This window comes from Anguilla rostrata, unplaced genomic scaffold (assembly GCF_018555375.3).
Source record: "Anguilla rostrata isolate EN2019 unplaced genomic scaffold, ASM1855537v3 scaf1081, whole genome shotgun sequence".
NCBI classification, from domain to species: Eukaryota; Metazoa; Chordata; class Actinopteri; order Anguilliformes; family Anguillidae; genus Anguilla; species Anguilla rostrata.
In genome coordinates, this window is record NW_026986422.1 from 4,623 (window position 1) to 23,537 (window position 18,915).

At 38.0% G+C, this 18,915-nt stretch overlaps 2 protein-coding genes and 2 long non-coding RNA genes across 10 annotated transcripts in view; 3 read left to right on the top strand and 1 right to left on the bottom strand.

The window, feature by feature from the left end:
• Window positions 1–958: 958 nt before the first annotated feature.
• On the top strand, window positions 959–2,385 carry LOC135247134 (uncharacterized). Its single transcript, XR_010328088.1, has 3 exons — window positions 959–1,206; window positions 1,430–1,522; window positions 1,934–2,385. It is a non-coding gene; the product is annotated as an uncharacterized LOC135247134 (long non-coding RNA).
• Window positions 2,386–2,391: 6 nt separating this feature from the next.
• LOC135247132 (tumor necrosis factor receptor superfamily member 14-like) overlaps window positions 2,392–18,915 on the top strand; it is a 41,438-nt gene continuing 24,914 nt past the window's right edge. The window contains exons 1-3 of the mRNA XM_064320412.1: window positions 2,392–2,426; window positions 3,573–3,659; window positions 3,757–3,817. Coding sequence (XP_064176482.1) covers window positions 2,410–2,426; window positions 3,573–3,659; window positions 3,757–3,817 — 165 coding nt within the window. The 5' untranslated portion in view covers window positions 2,392–2,409. The remainder of the gene's footprint in view (window positions 2,427–3,572; window positions 3,660–3,756; window positions 3,818–18,915) is intronic.
• Window positions 5,119–11,311, top strand: LOC135247133 (uncharacterized). The gene is made up of 5 exons (XR_010328087.1): window positions 5,119–5,597; window positions 5,767–6,338; window positions 6,504–6,561; window positions 7,155–8,747; window positions 10,501–11,311. It is a non-coding gene; the product is annotated as an uncharacterized LOC135247133 (long non-coding RNA).
• Window positions 9,390–18,673, bottom strand: LOC135247130 (tumor necrosis factor receptor superfamily member 14-like). 7 transcript variants are annotated; one of them, XM_064320407.1, is made up of 11 exons: window positions 18,056–18,673; window positions 14,492–14,587; window positions 14,345–14,400; window positions 13,684–13,771; window positions 13,412–13,537; window positions 13,031–13,186; window positions 12,585–12,675; window positions 12,286–12,428; window positions 11,912–11,931; window positions 11,671–11,728; window positions 9,390–11,177 (listed from the first exon to the last, which is right to left on the bottom strand). In XM_064320407.1, the coding sequence occupies exons 3-11, from the start codon at window positions 14,372–14,374 to the stop codon at window positions 10,786–10,788; spliced, it is 1,104 nt and encodes a 367-aa protein (XP_064176477.1). In that variant the 5' UTR covers window positions 14,375–14,400; window positions 14,492–14,587; window positions 18,056–18,673; the 3' UTR covers window positions 9,390–10,785. The 7 variants fall into 7 exon arrangements, with proteins under 7 accessions (XP_064176477.1, XP_064176478.1, XP_064176475.1 ...); XM_064320408.1 differs by lacking the exon at window positions 18,056–18,673 and adding an exon at window positions 15,379–15,516 and having other exon boundaries at window positions 14,497–14,587; XM_064320405.1 differs by lacking the exon at window positions 18,056–18,673 and adding an exon at window positions 15,379–15,516.

The following is an 18,915-nucleotide window of genomic DNA, read 5'->3' on the forward strand; positions in this document are numbered from 1 at the left end:
ACCTTTTTGCACAAGGCACTGTCATGGTCACCAGTGTCATCTCATCCATGTAAGCCCTAATTGATGGGAGGCGCAGCCCACCCTGCCATCTCTCCCCACCTACCACCCACTTTGATGCTCTAATAATATATTGGACATTGCATAAAGCAGTTGGCTTATACTATTTCATTGAATTTTAAAAAAGCGCCATCTATTGAATTGAATGACCATTTTGGAGGAATTTGATATCCCATAATTTCAAAATTGCTCCAGTAAAAATTCACAGAATCCATTACATTAATACTTGGGAAAGCACTCTTCAAGAATGTATTGGAGTTGACAGAAACCAATTTGATTTAATTCTTTTATGGAATTTTAATAAGCACCATCTATAGTTTAATAGCCATTTTGGAAACCTTTGCCATCCCATAATTCCAAATTCCTACAGTAAAAATGCACAGAATCCATGGTGTGAATACTGGGGAAGGTGATCTTCAAGAACGCATTACAGCAATGTTTACAGAAAACAGTTTGATTTAATTATTTTATTGAATTTTTAATAAGCACCATCTATCGAGTTGCAGGCATTTTGGAGGATTTTGCCATTCCATAATTCCAAATTCTTACTGTAAAAATGCGTGGATTCTATTGCATGAATACCTGGGAAGGTGTTGCTCAATAATATATTGGATTTGCTGAAAACAGTTTGTTTATCATCTCGTAATTCCAGATTCTTACATTAAAAATACACAAACACCTTTGCATGTGTAGCTCAGTTAATATTTTCAATTTATTTTGATATTTAATTTAATGTAATTGTGAGTGAACTTCTTCAGATTTAAGATTTATTTATACAGTGCCTTAAATATGGCTATGGTTACTTTTGTTAGTACAGTAGAGTAGATGTGTGCACATCCAACCAGTATTTAGCCAGGTGCAGGATAAAAGTACATGTGAAGATTAAAAGAAAATGGATATACGCACACTGGATTACAGCTCCCAATACTTTATTGACTAAAAAAAAGCAAGGAAACGTTTCAACCCAACAGGGTCTTCATCAGGGAAATGACCACATGACAGATAAAAAAGGTATATATAGGCAGTAAGCCAATGACATCACTGTCAGCCAATGAAGTAGGCCATAGCACATTGGCCATTCGATAATATGGAAAAAAAATAAATAAATAAGCAGCCACACGCAACATGGAAAAGATTCAAGTCATCAAGGTGGGTGGTTTCATATAATGGACGTGTGCTGACATGAAACCCATTCAATAGATTCCAAGTTTTCTGTGCCCCTTGGTTTCTTTCTGCCAATTTAGGAAAAACAAGCCAAGACACTTTTTACCTGCTCTGCTCATTATAGTGCCTGACAGAACGTCAGCAACCAATTCTGTGGCTTTTCACATTGATCTTCATGCAGACTTTAATGGCCAAACTCTTTTCCTAGGATTTTCCCTGGATAGTTGCAGATGAACAGGAGGTGCACATGCGGGAGCCCAGACTCATTCCGCTAAAAACAATGACATCAGACATCGTAAAAGTGAGGCTTTTCACACCGACATGACATTTTACATTTCAGGCATTTAGCATTGCTCAAATGCAGAACTTACACAGCTTACATTATTCTACATTCAAACTGTATCTACCACTGTATATTTACTGGATTAATTCAGGTTTAAGGGTACAATAGCAGTGCCCCACCTGGGAGTTGGAACTACAACTGGAGTAACCAGCCCAGATCACTAAATACTCTGCTCCACTACTCCTCAGAGATTTTACACCGTCAATAAGCCTGTCTCTCATAATCATATGTTTAGAATAGCAACTGTCATGGTTTACATTTTTGGGAAATATTTAAATATTTTTTGTGTAACTGACATTCAGAATTGGCATTTAAAAAGGCGTACACAGTTTAAATGTGTTTAATAAATGGAATGTGTTCTTTCTTCAGATGCAGCTGTATGTAGAGGAAAGGGCTCAGAAGGCTTCTTAACTCGCACTGGGTTTTCCCATCATGCCTGGCTGCTGGACTCATGATGCTGGAACATGAGGAGAGATGACGACCCCTGGGCGTGTGACAGTCATGTGATTTAAAAGCAGACAATGTTGTATTCTGGCTGTGAAACAGAGGGCTGACCTGTGGCTGAAACGGCCAGGAGAAATGACTGTGGAATTCATGCTACATGTGATGTTGTGTTGTGTCATGTGCATTTTAAGTCATAAGGTGGGACCTCATCGCTGGAGATGTTTTCCACATTCATACATGCACGCGTGCAGCTAAGTTGTCACAGAAATGCCTTGGAGAAGAATATAAGAATGAGCGATTTATAATTGTTCAACAGAAAGAAGTAGAATGTTGTATTATTTTTCCAATTATTGATGTCATGTAAAATAATTCCATTTGATTCCAAGGACAAATGGTTCTTAATGCGCTGCCGAGTCCGGTGAGTCTTAAATTTATTCTGGTTTATTAGGTTATGCCGAGCTCGACATTAACGCTTGTCCGGGACAATCAAACTTTATGATCGGACAAGTGGAATGGCTCTTCCGGTTGTCCGATGGGACAGGTAAAAAAATAAACGTGATAAAAATATCTGTAATGTATGCTCAAATTAACTGTTAAAGTTGTAGCCTGTCTTTGTTTGCGACGCAGTTTCAGGTGCGTGTGCGCGCGGTTGTTTTTTTCTACAGTCTTGGTTGACTCTTGTTAATTTCACTGCAGTGGTGATCAAACCTCACACGAAGCAAGTGCGTGTTGTTACTCTCTACTGATCGCAATTCTACGAGATCTCATGGTATAGCCTAGCTAGCACAACCCAATGGCAATAGCCCATAAAATAGATTTTTAATATCATTTGTTCAATTGAATGTTTAAAGTGAAACAACGGTAGGTTTCAGGAATTACAATCTAGGCTACTTTCACTTTCATTTTAACTTTGCTTTGTGGGAGTGCGACATCCTATTTTGTATGAAATGGTAAATAGTATTAACAAATGAGCAGGTAACATCATTACTATTATATCTGTTATAATAATTTTATCATTTCATAGCTTCATGGGTTGTTCCGGAATCCAAATAACATGCAAAATATGTAGACCTGTTGCCTGTTATATTGTTTTTGTGTGGTTGGTAGAATTTGTTCTCCCTCAAGAGTTATGGAATTTTAGTCATATGATCAAAAAATGGCAAGGGGTTCCAGAGACAAAGTTCAGCACGTTTAGGTCACTGGGGGGTCCATTCAGTCCTCACTTGGGTCACTGCAACATGTTTTCCCATGGTTGGAACTAAGGGGTTTCTGGGATTAATTTAACTATATATATATATATATATATATATATATTTTTTTTTTTTAATTATTTTTTTTTTTTTTAATGGAATGTCATTCTATAATATCTACCCTTAAGTGTACAATTCAGTTTATGTTTAATTTTGAATGGAGTAAGTTCTAAAAGCAGTTACCTTTTTAAATAGAAATGTGTAAGTTACCCTTTTAGTTATATTGCAACCTCTCGTGTTAAAGACTGGAGAGAGAATGCGGAAATGAAACTAAAATGAGGATTATTTAACATGTTTTTTTTGTTTTTTACCAGGCTGGATTGCGGAAACCAGGACTTCTACAAAGGGAAGAATTCTGTCCATAATTTAGTGAATTATTATACATGGACATCTATCAAGCTCGCAGGAAAGTATTAAGTGTTAAACTTTGATAGAGTGCATTTTACTCTGTACATGTGACCCTCTTGGAGTTAAATTAACTCTGTCTATTTTATTGTACACAGGAATATGCTTTCAGAGGAAATTAGATATGTGGCATTTTAAAGTCCCTATATGGATGGTAAGAGATTAAAGTTTTGTCTCACTACCTTATTTAGAATAGCTTTGGTGCTTCTGTTATAACAAGTACATTCTCACACTTTCCTGTTTCTGACTTCTGTCTTCAGTTCCCTGTTTCAGCTTTTGTTTGAATGTCAAATAACAATATAATACACTCCCTTATCACAATCATGAGGTAACATTTGTCATAGTCATGTCGCAGATATGTCTTCCTGCCACCTGGCAATTCATTTTTGACCCCTGTAGGCAAGGCTGTGGGCCCCTGGGTGCTGAAGCTCTAAAGCTCCCCACCCTCTCTCTCTCACATCTCTACCAGTGACATTTCAACTGCCACCACACACATACAGAAACACATACAAAAAAGGATTCAGTTAAACTGTCAAACTGCAAAACTTTACAAGTAGTGTTAATGGCGGGATAACGAGCTACTGGCTTCAGTACAAAAAAAGATAATTAAAATTTGGGTGAAGATTGGGTAATGAGGAGACAGTGGAGGAGAATGCACCAGACTTTGCTTCCAGTGTAATTTGTACTATTACATATGCTTCAGGCATATCTATTGCTCCTGTTCTGTGGCCTCGCCTATTCCTGTGGAAGTGCAGAATATAAAATGAATGGGAAGTGCTGTCCAATGTGCACACCTGGTAAGTCACCATCTTTTATCAGAATAAAGCTTCTAATGCAGTAGATGTTGGCTTGCAGGGGTTAAAAAATGAAGGCGCTCTTTATTTTGTCATCATTGAAATGTCATTTGAAATGGGTACATTTTGGCTTTGTTTTGTGTCTTTTTTTCTGATTAGGGACACGAGTTTATAAACTCTGCACGGAGTACACTAGCACCTCCTGTGTACCGTGCACTCAAAAATCATTCGTCGATGTGCCCAACGGTCTGCCTTATTGTTTCTCTTGTACAGTGTGTGACCCAGGTGAGAAAAGATTCATATTCAACTAATGTGTTCATTCATGACATGGCCATTTGCAACATGCTTGACTGTCTTTTTAAATAATATATAAAAGATTTCTTACAGTAATTAAAATTCAATATGCTGTTTTGACTTGATGGTGAATGATGAACAGGTCTGTTATCGAAATACTCAAATAATGTGTTAATATGGGTCTTTATTCACCGTTCCTCCACAGACTTGGGTTTAAAAACAGAGAGAGAGTGCACCCCCACCTCTGACACAGTGTGTGGGCCTCTGGATCACCACTACTGCACTAAGACTGATAATAAGGGGTGCACATTTGCGCAGAAACACACCATCTGCAGGCCTGGACAATTCATCCTACGCAGTGGTTGGATTGAATTAATATCTTGAAGGGACTGTTGAGTTTTTTATATTCCAGGGTTAGTGTATGTTTTTGATTGGCGGATGCCCCGACAACAGCCATTGTGAAGCTGGTGGGTCACCCAGAGGAAGCAGATATATTTGTCACAATACTGGGAGATCACCAAAAACCTCTGTAGGCATATAGAGTATGCTTCATCGCAGACATAAGTTGTCTGGGCCAATAAAGAACATACACTAAAACTGAAATAGTATCGAAAAACTCCACAAAATGAACTATGGCTTTTTCATCCTTATCTGTTTAGTAAAATTAAACTTGCTCAACTCAAAGTCTATGTTTCTGAAATCGTCTTTTGAGATTTTTAATGTCTTGACATACCTTCCCGTATATATTTTCACAGGAACAACATCGACTAATACCAAATGTGGAGACTGTCCTGATAAAACCTTTTCAATTGAATCCTTTTCTGCATACTGCAAACCACACACAGAGTAAGTTTCCTGCATTGGTTCCCAAATTACATCATTTTCCAGATGAGTAAATCAGTCTGGGGTAAAGCAAAATCAAACGGGAGTTCTTACTCATTGTTATTTGTGTATTGATAAATATAACCGTAAGGTTTATTTGAGATTTGGACTTGTATGTTTATTTTTTTGACAGTTGCCAGTCCTTGGGACTTCAGGAAATGACAGCAGGAACAAACACATCGGATAGTGAATGTGGACCAAGAAATATTCCTGTTTACATCATTATTGTGTCTGTGCTCCTTGCTTTAGCTGTTATTTTAGCAATACTTTTCATTTTATGGAAGTTTCTCCCTCTGGTAAGTCTTTGAATTTTATTTTTAATAAACTTGTAAATGGTTTGAATAGCAGTTTAAGGTTGGCTGTGCTACCCATATTTAGTGAATTGAAATCCTTGTATTTATACAATAGATATGAGTGGTTAGTATATTAAATATTTAATAATTAATCGGGCAATTCAAAAGTAATGTAATCAAAATCAAATATTTACCATGGTAAATTTTTGAGAAAAAAAAATTCACATTCAGTACTGCATTGGTTGATTGGTTTTATTCAATGTTAAAGGATTAAACAAGAAAATAATAAAGGAAAGGTAATGTAATGTTACATTTTTAAGTTATTCAGAACAATTTTATATGTTGTTATCAAGTAATTAAATAATGAACCATTATTTTGCTTTCAGAGAGGAAGAAGAGAAAGAAGAACATGGTACGTGAGAAGCTTTTTTACATCATGTGTCTAACTTTTCAAATATTTTTCTATAGCAGAATTTCATTTGCTATAAGGTTAATTTATTTAATTAATTCAGGAGTCACTCCTGGGGATTTTATGGTTAATACTGTATTTACTGAGATAAAGTCTCCAATTTGCTAGCCGACAGATCCGGCAGAAGGAGAAAGAATGACCAGCACAGGCCAGCCACAGGATGAAGGTAAGGGAGCACATGACTTTATGGGGAAATAACAAAGACAGATAGAAATACTATTAGATGGGCTGTATGCAGCTAGTCCTGCAGCTGTCACCTGAACTAACTGCCCCTGATACAGTCTGCATGGACTTGCTCTGATATGGTAAAACCATTTTGATTCTGTTTTAATTTTAGATTTTTTCTGTACATATTTTGTATCACAAACCAAAGACTTGGCACCTGCGCAATCTTATGCATTCCCAGCATGATTGACATACCCAACACCACCAATGGAAACTAGCACATAGAGGAGCAATTATAAAATGTGAATTCATTGAATAGATATTGCTCCAAAAAATGCCAGTGTGAAAAGTTATCAAATGTGGTATTTCTAATATGAAAAAAAATTAAAGATTGACACTTAACATTTTGGAAAAGATTAACTCGTATTAAATGCTTACTGTGTAAATGTTTAAGTGATAAATAATTCAAAACCCAATTCTTGACACAAGTAAAATGTTTAATTATTGACTCAGCACTAAAGAAATTGCTGTCTGCTATAGTTCAGTTGATGTTCCACTGCTTTTATAGAATTCTTCTTTTTTGTTTGTATCAAGTATCTATTAGGTGAAGAACACTGCTGGCAGTTGACTTCATATGACAGACTTACTCTAAGGGAAGATATATGTCAATTCAGGATGGACAACAGAGAACTCTTGTTTTGAGCTGAAAGTTATACTGCCCCAGAGTGGCAGCCAACGATGGAGCACCCTCCTCCAGATGCAGTTGGTTCAGCTCCTACTCCATACCTGTTACCTGCCTGGCATTATCACCCATTGGCCTTCCAACTCGTCTCTCCTCATGAACAGAGTTATCCTTGCCCAGCTTCAGTTTTATCTTGTGATTGACATTTATGCACTGTTTATGTACATTTATCTGTTTTTATACCTGCACTATACAAATAAAATTGAACTGAGTTCATTGGAGCAAAAAGACAAAAGTTGGTGTCATTAACTCTTATTATCCATGACGTCTTATTATCAATTCACATATCTTTTTAAGAGAATATCTTTTTATTGTCAATTCACAAATCTTTTTAATTTAACCTTATCTAATTGGTGAATGGGCTTATTAAATATACAACCATTTGCTGGCTAGTCAATAATAGCTGAATACCAGCATACTTGTGCACATTAGTATATCTGACCATTAAATTCACATTTCATTATATTAAAAAAACATTGGGAAAGAATTACAACGCAAAATACACCTATATAACAGGTTACCAACAACTGTAACTGTTTTATATATCCTCTCAAACATATGTTCCCAGGGTCCTACAGACGGGTACACACCGCTTATCTCATCATGTGTGTGATGGTCGCGGAACCTCTTGTTTTTCATTTCGGCGCCCATGTTAACAAGTTAGAGCAGCCACACAGCCTGCGTGAGACACGCATCTGAGGCGCGGCTCGAGCCTCGCTGCAGCGGCGCGTCATCTAGAGTTTCTGTGTGGAGCCTATTTTTCACGCGTGAGGTGCGCGGTTCTCAGCAAAAATAGACAGTGAAAAGATCTGTTGATAGTCATATTGACATCACAATGACATCACACCAGTGACTATGGGGGTATTACTGTCTAAAGAAATAAAGAAATAAACGTAACTGATCCACAAATAAATGTAGCTGACCCACAAATAAATGTAGCTCTCAATAAATGTAGCTCTCAATAAATGTAGAGGCTTTGCCTTTTGGCTCAGCTCCTTCACCACCACCATCTGATAGAAAGCTTGCATTACTGCGGCTGCTGTACCTAGATGGCAGTCAATCTCCCGATACCTTTCACTTCACTCATAAACAAGACCTCAAGATACTTGAACTCCTCCACCTGAGGTAGTTGCTCCCCCTCACTTGAAGGGGACAAGCCATGTTTTTCCAGGAGAGGATCATGGCCACAGTCTTGGAGGTGCTGATCCTCATCCCAGCAGCATCACACATTTGCCACACCTGATTCTACTAATTAGCGGCTCAACGAGATCTCTAGCTATTGAATGAGGTGTGCTTTGGTAGGGTTGGAGTGAAAACCTACAATGCAGTAAATCTCCAGGACCAGGTTTGGGCAGCCCTGACGTAAAGCAATTTTCTTGATGCAATATTCAAATTTCTTTTGTTTTTATATGATATAATATACAGCCCTGCAAGGACTATACTCTGTAGGTAATATTACTATTGGATCAATTCACTGTAAAATTTAAATGATTTAAAAAAAACATCTTTTAAAAAAAAAAATCCAAATAGCCCTGCATTTAAAATTTTTTTTTTTTTTTTTAATTACTCCTTTAAAAAAGATAGGAATTAAAGGGTTGTGGTTTCCTATGGGATGATTGCTTGAAATTTATCGTGATTACTTTTTTGCCTAGTATGTAACCTGGTTCAGTCTTCTTTTTATGCTCTATTGAGGTGCCTGCTGTTGTCCAAATGTATGCGCAGAATATAAAATGCATATTATGTGTAAGTTAGTGATTTTTATGAATGAATTCCTATTGAATAGATCCTAAAAACATTGAATGTCTATTTTTGTAATGCTTGTTTTTGAAAAGAGGCAATAATTGAATTGATTGTGTGTTCTTTCACAACTCTAGGTTCATGTTTAAACACCACGTGATCTTAATTGTCTGTCTCACAGGTGCACCTAATTTGTCACTAACTTATATCTATGTGTGAGAACTGCAGTGCTAAAACCCTAACGAAGCCAACTTGCTGCCAAAACATTGGAGATAAAAAATCTGCATTGGAGTAAACAGAGTGTCCGACCCTTAAGTTATACACACAGTAATATGACATGACAGTGGTACTTTTGGTGGAATTCACATCACATTACATTTATCCAAAACGACGTACAATAAGTACATACCGAAGGTCATAGGAACAACTACTAAACACAGGTCCGATAAGGTACAATATTCAATATCAAGATAAGGATACAAGTGCAGTATAAGTGCAGGATGGAGGTACATGTAATATGAAAGTGCTACAGGAACAAAGTGGAAGGATATAAGTGATGAGTGCTCCTAGATTGGTAGTGCCCTCCAGGGTGGGGATAGTTAGTCCAGGTTTAGTCTGAAGAGATACGTCTTCAGACCACGGCGGAAGATGGGTAATGTCTGAGTGGTCCGTAGAGAAACAGGGAGTTCATTCCCACACTGGGGGGCTAGGGTGGAGAAACTCCATGGTAGGGACGAGCGAGAATCATTCACTCGGATGGCAGGGGGTCGAAGTCACGCTGCTGCAGCAGAGTGGAGTGGTCGAGCTGGCGTGTAGGACTGAATCATGTCCTGTAATTGGGTGGGGGCTGTCCTGTCGACTGCAGTGTAGCCAAGGGTCAGGACTTTGAACCACAGCTCTGCCCTGTGTATTCAGAAGCTCACTGTCTATCTCATTTTCCCTCCCCTTTCAGAGCATGGTCAGCTTCCTGTTTTGTAGCGCAACACCAAGTTGGTAGGATGAGTAGAAATTGTCACGTGATGTCCTGACCTTTCAAACAATCACTCATAATCCCCCACCCTAGTACCCCCAGATAGCAATAATCGCATTAGATAATTGACGGATGGATCTTCACTGTGGTATTTCATTGGTGAAAAAATACATTAACTGAAACTCCACCCCTCATTAAAATGTACATATATTAAGAAAACAATCAAAATGGTTTTAACATGTAAGAACAAGTCCATGCACACAGTAGCCTAACTGCACACAGCCCATCTAATATTATTTTTTTATCAGTCCTTGTTATCTCCCTATGGAGTCATGCATACCCTTACCTTCATCGTGCAGCTGTTCTCCCCTGTTCATTATTTCACATTGTGTAACAACATAAGATGTAACATTGCATTACTGTTCCTTTTTGATTTTCTTGTTTAATTCTTTAATATGCTAACCACTCATATCGCTTGTATATCTATCTAGGTCGTCCTCAGACAAGCCCTCCAGCGGCGTTTCCAGTCATCTCGATCCTCCATGCATCTGGCTGACTTTCCGGCCCTGCATCTTCCTTTAGTACGTCCACGTACGTTGTTGTGGGATGCCCTCGTGATCAATGCCCGTGTTTTGGCTCCCACAGCACCAGTTTGCTGGCTGGGAGCTCCCGGTGTCTCTGGCAGTGACCGGCCAGACTCATTCTCCTGGATGCTATTTTCTCACTCACCCTTGGTAACCCCCCATACAGATCCTTGATGGTAATATGTTCATTCTTCAAAATATTACCAAGTGTGTGGATTTCCACACACTTTCCATGCCGTTCAGAGCTTTCCATGTGAGCGCCTTCCTCACTTTAAGGTCTTGCTCTGACGAGTTGACGATCGGATCATCAGCACGTACTCTCCTGTGCTCCTGGACTCCCAGGATCTCCACTCCCCTTTCTTCGGCACAGTGTGCAAGCTCCGCCAACCTCACTTCTTCTCTCACTGTGTTTGCATTGAAGGTTCCCATAATAAATGGTCTCCAACAACACACGAGTGCATTAGACCGTGTGCTGTAGTCAGACTGAACCCTATCTTTCGGCTTTGGGGTCCCATTGTCATGCTGTCCACCAGGGGGAGGACCAGCACCACCATCTGCTGCGTGATTCCCGTGGACTCCGGCCACTGGCAGTATAGGATTCTCAATAACTGGACTCTCCATTGTTAGGCTTTACAATGCTATTTGAGGGCTGTGGGGTGCTGTGGGGGTATAAATATGAAGACTTCTGTTCACATTAAAAACTACTGTTTAAACAGCATCACCCTTTAATTGTTTATTAAAATAAAGTTTTAAAAGTCTAACCAGGCAGATGGGGAGACTTAAACTGAAAATTGTTGTTAAAATGACAACTGATACTTCTAATACAAGCAGCACAGTAACCATGAGAATATCGTGGTGCACATTCACGTTCCAACGTGTTTTTTCCTTTTAGAATTCATCCTCATAATTGTGTTTAATTGGTAAAACGTATTAACTGGGCCCACCCTTCATTAAAATGTACAGAATCAAAATGGTTTTAACATATCAGAGGCAGTACTAGCTGCACACATCCCATCTAATAGTATTTTTTTTAAATCAGTTTTTATAATTTCCCCCCATAGTCATGTGCTCCCTTACCTTCAACCTCCAGCTGGTCTGTCCTGTTCATTCTTTTTCTTTCTGCCTGATCTGTTGCCTAGCAAAGTGGAGATTTTATCTCAGTAAACACAGTATTAACCATAAAAGTGTAGAGGTCATTTCATAGCCCCAGGAGTGCCTACTGAATTAATTAAATTAATTAACCTTATAGCAAATGAAATTCTGCTCTCGAAAGATATTTGAAAAATTAGGCGCATGATGTAAAAAGCTTCTCACGTACCCTGTTCTTCTTTTTCCTCTCTGAAAGCAAAATAGTGGTTCGTTATTTAATTACTTGATACCTACATTACATTTTTTTTGAATAACTTAAAAATGTTACCTTACCTTTCCTTTTTTATTTTCTTGTTTAATTCTTTAACATTGAATATAACCAATCAACCAGTGGAGTAATGCATTTGCATTTTTTCCAAAAATTTACCATGGCACATTACCTTTCCTTTTTGAATTCCCTGATTAATTATCAAATACAAGGATTGCAATTCACAAAATATAGGTACAGCCAACGTTAAACTGCTATTTAAACTGCATCACCATTTACATTTAGTTTATTAAAAATACAATTCAAAGTCTTACCAGATAAAGGGAGAGACTTACTTAAAATGAAAATGATTGTTAAAATGACAACTGATACAAGTAGCACAGGCACAATGATGGAAACAGGAATATTTATTGGTCCACATTCACTGTCCGATGTGTTTGTTCCTGCTGTAATTTCTTGAAGTCCCAGGGACTGGCAACTGTCACAAAAATAATTATAATAAAAGTCCAAATCTCACATAAACCTCAAAGTTTTTTTTATCAATACATAAATATGAATGAGTAACAACTCCTTTTTGGTCTGATTTACTCATCTGGAAAATGAAGTTATTTGAGAATAAATGCAGGAAACTTACTGTGTGTGTGGTTTGCAGTACGCAGAAAAGGATTTATTTGAAAAAGTTTTATCAGGACAGTATCCACATTCGGTATTAGTCAATGTTGTTCCTGTGCAAATATATATTGGAAGATATGTCAAAACATTAAAAATCTCAAAAAAAGTTTTCAGAAACGTAGACTGTGCAGTTAAGTGAGTTAATTTTATGAAACTGACACGGATAAAAAAAGGAATAGTTCACTTTGTGGAGTTTTTCAATACTATTTCAGTTTTAGTGAATGTTCCCACTTGGCCCAGACAATTTATTTCTGTGATGAAGGATATTTTAGATACCTACAGAAATTTTTGGTGATCTGTCAGTATTGTGACAAATATGGCTGTTGTGAGGGAATCTACCAATCAAAAACATACAGTGGAATATAAAAAACTCTCAACTGTCTCTTCAAGATATTAATGCAATCCAACCTTTGTGTAGGATGAACTGTCCAGGCCTGCAGATGGTGTGTTTCTGCGCAAAGCTGCACCCCTTATTATCAGTCTTAGTGCAGTAGTGGTGATCCAGAGGCCCACACGCTGTGTTAGAGGTGGGGGTGCACTCTCTCTCTGTTTTTAAACCCATGGCTGTGGAGGAACGGTGAATAAAGACCCATATTAACACATTATATGAGCATTTTGACAACAAACCTGTTCAAGCTGAGTAACACCAAATTATGCGTTCTGAATTCAAAACAGAATGTTACATTTTAATTTCTATACGAAACATATATTATTACAAAAATAGTCAAGCAAATTACAAATGGTCATGTCATAAATGAACACATTAGTTTAATTTGAATCTTTTCTCACCTGGGTCACACACACTGCAAGGCAAACATTCGGGGAGACTGCTGGGCCTGTCCATGAATGTTTTTTGAGCGCACGGTATACAGGAGGTATTAGTGTATTCTGTGCAGTGTTTATTAACGTGTGTCCCTAATGGGGAAAAACAATCACAAAAAAAAGTTAAAATGGACCCGTTTGAAATTACAACAAAATAAAGAGCACCTTCACTTTTTAACCCCTGCAAGCCAACATCTACTGCATTAGAAGCTTTATTCTGATAAAAGATGGTGACTTACCAGGTGTGCACATTAGACAGCACTCTCCATTAATTTCATATTCTGCACTTCCACAGGAATAGGCGAGGCCACAGAACCGGAGCAATGCCTGAAGCAAATGGAATATTACTAATTACACTGGAAGCAGTCTGGTGCATTCTCCTCCACTGTCTCCTTATTACCCAATCTTAACCAAAATTTTAATGATTTTTGTGACTTTTTTTTGTACTGAAGCCAGTAGCTCGTTACCCGCCATTAACACTACTTGTAAAGTTTTGCAATTTGACAGTTTAACTGAATCCTTTTATGAATGTGTTTCTGTATGTGTGTGTGTGGTGGCAGTTGAAATGTCACTGGTAGAGGTGTGAGAGAGAGAGAGAGGGTGGGGAGCTTTAGTGCTTCAGCACCCAGGGGCCCCCTGTGGTCTTAATCCAGCCTTGCCTAGAGGGGACAAAAATGAATTGGCAGGTGGCAGGAAGATATATCTGTGACATGACTATGACAAATGTTACCTTATGATTGTGATAAGGGAGTGAATTATATTATTTGACATTCAAACAAAAACTGAAAGCAGGAAGCAGAAGACAGAAGTCAGAAACAGCAAAGTATGAGAATGTACTTGTCCTAACAAGCACCAAAGCTGTACTAAATAAGGTAATGAGGCAAAACTTTAATCTCTTACCATCCATAAAGGGACTTTAAAATGCAACATATCGAATTCCCTCTGAAAGCATATTCCTGTGCACAATAAAATAGACTGTGTTAATTTAACTCCAAGATGGTCACATGTAGTGTAAAATGCATTCTATATGAGTTTAACACTTAATACTTTACTGTGAGCTTGATAGATGTCCGTCTGTCGTAATTCACGAAATTATGGTCAGATTTCTTCCCTTTGTGGAGGTCCTGGTTTCCCTGATTCAGCCTAGGAAGATTAACGTTACATAATCCTCATTTTAGTTGAATTTCTGCATTCTATCAGCAGTACTTTACAGGAGAGGTTGCAACATAACTAACAAGGTAACTTATATACAGATTTTTTTCTTTTAGAGCTCAGTGGATTCAAAGGTAAACAAAACCTGAAATGCACATTAACAAAAATTATAGAATGACGTGGCTTTTTATTTTATTTGAGTTAAATTTCAGTAACCTTCCAGTTCCAACCATGGGCAAACATATGGGAGTGACCCAAGTGATGACAGAATGGACCCCCAGTGGCCTGAGAGTACTCCCGTTCACAACATTTTTATTATATCGCTAAAAGTCCTGAACTCCTCAGTTCGGGAAGTAAATTCTAATTTTCGAACCATGCATAAATAATACAACGTGAGCGGTCTATAAATTGGTCATGTTATTTGGATTTCGGAACAACTCATGAAGCTATGAAAGGGTTAAAAAGTAATAACAGAGTTACGATAGTTACTTTTTAGTAAGTGTATTTTACTTGTTCATGTGTTCTAATATACTTATAACCATAAATACACACGATTTCATGGTCTAATAAATAACAAAATTATAATAAAAATTCTGTCTTACAGTAAACATTTGCCAAGATAGCGTACAGACTACAAAACAATGTCATTAGCGAACAGAACAGAGCATATTTGAATCGTTCTAAGCGTTTCACCCGTGTAAAAAAAATAACTGCCACTATTTTATAATCGAATTTAATTATGACATTTTCTCATAAGTAATCAAACAGAATTTAAGCCTTACTTGACTCAGGAGCACGTCGAGAACCAATTTGTCCTTGGAATCTGTATTTGAAAGTAGCCAAGCCTAAATCACAGTCCAAGTTAATAGCGATCAGCACGCTGACCACGTGACCGTTCCTCTCCCCCCATCCCGTGTTTAGATTTCGTGTCCACTGTTTGTCAACTCTAATACATTCTTCAAGAGTGCTTTCCCAAGTATTAATGTAATGGATTCTGTGCATTTTTCCTGGAGCAATTTTTGAATTATGGGATGTCAAAATCCTCCAAAATGGTCATTCAAAAGAAAGATTTAATAGAAAATGACAAAACTCCTAGGTCTGACGATCTCTTATAAAAAATTTTCCTTTCTGTATTATATTTGCTATGTTTTCCAAGAAAACATGCTAGACTGTTTCAGGGGTTTCACTCTCACATAATCCAGTAGGACGTTTTCCTATAATGTGCAAGTACTGATTTGACCCGCAGTGTCCGAGCCTCAGTCTGCAAATTTTAATAGAATCTCTTCGGGTTCCAGAACAATAACTAGCTTTTTTAATCTGAGGATGAAGAGAAAAATAATGCCTTCCTTTGGTTTCCTTTTCCTACAATCCCTGCCATTCTCTTTCAACACGCTCCTTGATTTTTTTCTCTAAGTTCCACTATTCCCAGGGGTATATTTACATATATTTCTCTTTTCTTTAAACTTGCCTTTGCTATAGAATCAGCTATTTAATTTCCCTCAACTCCATCATGCCCAGGAACCCAGCAAAACTTGACTTCACAGCCAGTCTTCCCAATTCTAAACAGAACAGATAAGATCTCATTAATAAGGGCAAGCCGAGCTTTTGATTTACCTCCACTTAAAGCAAACAGAGCAGCTGCTGAGTCAGAACAAATGAGAACATTATTTGATCTTATGTCCTCTGTCCACCATAAAGCCCAAAGAATTGCCAATAGTTCTGTTGCGAAGACAGAACTTCCATTTGTGGTACGCTGATCAGTCCTACATCCCAAATCCTGCTTTCCCACTCTCTGGGTCCCTAGAACCACCTGTGAAAATTTTCAAATAAGGATCCCATTACTCTGTTAAGATAATGCTCTATTTTGAACTATCACACTATTGTCCTTTTCTTGTAAAATGGTAAGATCAATGTCCAGCTCTTGCATTAACCAAAAAGGTACAGGTAACCATCTCGTATGATTTGCTATGCTTTCCTGCTCCATTCTTAGTTTTCTGGCCCACTGATTTACTGTCGAAAAATAGTTTGTTTTTGATCTTGCCACCAGAATCCCATGACCCTTGTAAAAGACACCTAGCTGGGAGGGTTTGATTGGATCCACTTAGTTTTACCCAGTATTGCAGCCCCAACTTAATACGCCTAAGCATATGGGCATTTCTCCCATTTCAATAAACAGTGCAGGAATTGGAGAGGATTTAAAAGCCCCGCAACAGAGTCTCAATGTCTTGCTCTGCAGAATATCTAATTTTCCAAGCACCGACTTAACAGCTGAGCCATAAACAAAACACTGATAATCAAGTACAGAACTTATCATTGCCTGGTATATTAAATATGGGGCATGCCCCCGCCAAGGTGTAACTTGGCGGGATGGCATACCTGCCATCCCATTGCATGGTCTCCCTCTCTGCCCCCCAGTCACATCCAGCCAGACTTCATGGAATTTAACACTTTATCACATTTTGCTAGTATTCTTGCTACATGAACAGCCCAAATCAGGTTCACAGTCACTTGTCACCTAGCCAATATTAAAATGCTGGGTTATCCCGGCTAGCTAGCTAACTATTTTATTGTATTCAAAATAGCGGTTAAAAACTGAATCGTTCACAAAGATACGGATGAAAATGCGTCCCGTAGCCATGAGTTAAATACGGAACGCCTACAGTCCAAATAAGGGACGATTCTGTGTTCTGCAGTGATTGGCATTCTTAAATGAAGTAACTAGAACTGTGATTCAACGTTGCCATTGCGAAATTGGACATTGAAAAGGGGAGGGGACGTAACAATTCAAAATCGAAAGAATAATGTTGCTGTTTTAACTGCTTTAGTATTCTGGATTTTGTAGTGCATTGGTTTGATTGGAGTTGAAATAATTTAGACAATTTTTAACCCTCACTATACCTTGGACCCTTGATGACTTAAAGCCATTTAGCCAACAAATGTGTCACATACTGTATCAGCATAATTACAGCTGAATCTACTCCCACCCCACAATTCCCATAGAGATCCATTCAAATTCAAAGAGATTTGTATCGATTGTAGGACAACCTGACAATAAGATATCCAGACTCTGATGATGTTGATAGGTCACAGACATCAGGAAGTCATGGCATGCAAATGATATGCAACCAAATACAAAACATGACTCTCTCATTTGACATTATGTTAATTTGTCTAAAAACACGGAAATGGGGGACTACGTACAAAAAGTGCTGTAATTACTACATGGTGAGACCAAAATGTATACCCTTTAATAAAAGCTCTGAGTCTGCACTTTGACCACATGTGAATTGTTTGATTACAGAGAAAATAAAATATTAAATCAGAAAAAAGCGGAAAAATGCAGGTGGTTTTAATGTTGTGGCTGATTGGTGTAAATGTGTCTGTTACAAACATTTGCAAAACAACTGAAATTGTTGTACTTCTTAAATTCAGGCAAAGCCAAATTGTTGTTCCACTGACCTGTGTTTAGGTAAATAAGCCTTAACTAGAAGATCCTAGAGATAGCTTTCTCTTCATTTTTGTTTGACTTTTGGTAGGCAGTGCGAGTTCTACAGCGAAACAAGTAGCCTGCTGTAAAACAGTCTGATCAGTACTTAGAGGAAGTGGCAGTAAATACTGTACATGAAGCACAATTTAGTTCCTTAAATTTTGTTACCATATGCACCAAAAGGGGTGGTGTGTCAAAACGATGTATAAAAAGATTGTGGTTCCTTATTTTGAAAAAATATGAATTTATTACACATCATTTTAATTTTAATTTCATTTCCAAGTAGAAGTATGTAATTAATGAAAAAGATAATATTTTAGTTAGTTGTGCAGTTCACTGACAAATTATCATAGCTAGGTCTATCTTACTTATGTGGGCGACATAGCTCAAGAGGTAAGAGCGGTTGTCTGGCAATTGGAGGGTTGCCGGTTTCATCCCCCGCCCTGGGCGTGTCGAAGTGTCCCTGAGCAAGACACCTAACCCCTAATTGCTCCCATCGAGCTGATTGGTACCTTGCATGGCAGCCTTTCACCGTTGGTGTGTGAGTGAATGGGTGAATAAGAGGCATCAATTGTAAAGCGCTTTGGATAAAAGCACTATATAAATGCAGTCCATTTTACCATTTGGTGTGTTAAAACTATTTTGATTTTGTTTTTAGCATTATGTACATTTGAATGAGGGGTAGGTTCCATTAATGTATTCTTTATCAGTTAAACACCACTGTGAAGATACACCTGTCCATTATCTAACCTGATTATTCCTGTTCAGGGCTGGAGGAAAGGCTGGAGCCTATCTCGGCATGCTCTGAGCAAGAGGCAGGAGAACACCTTGG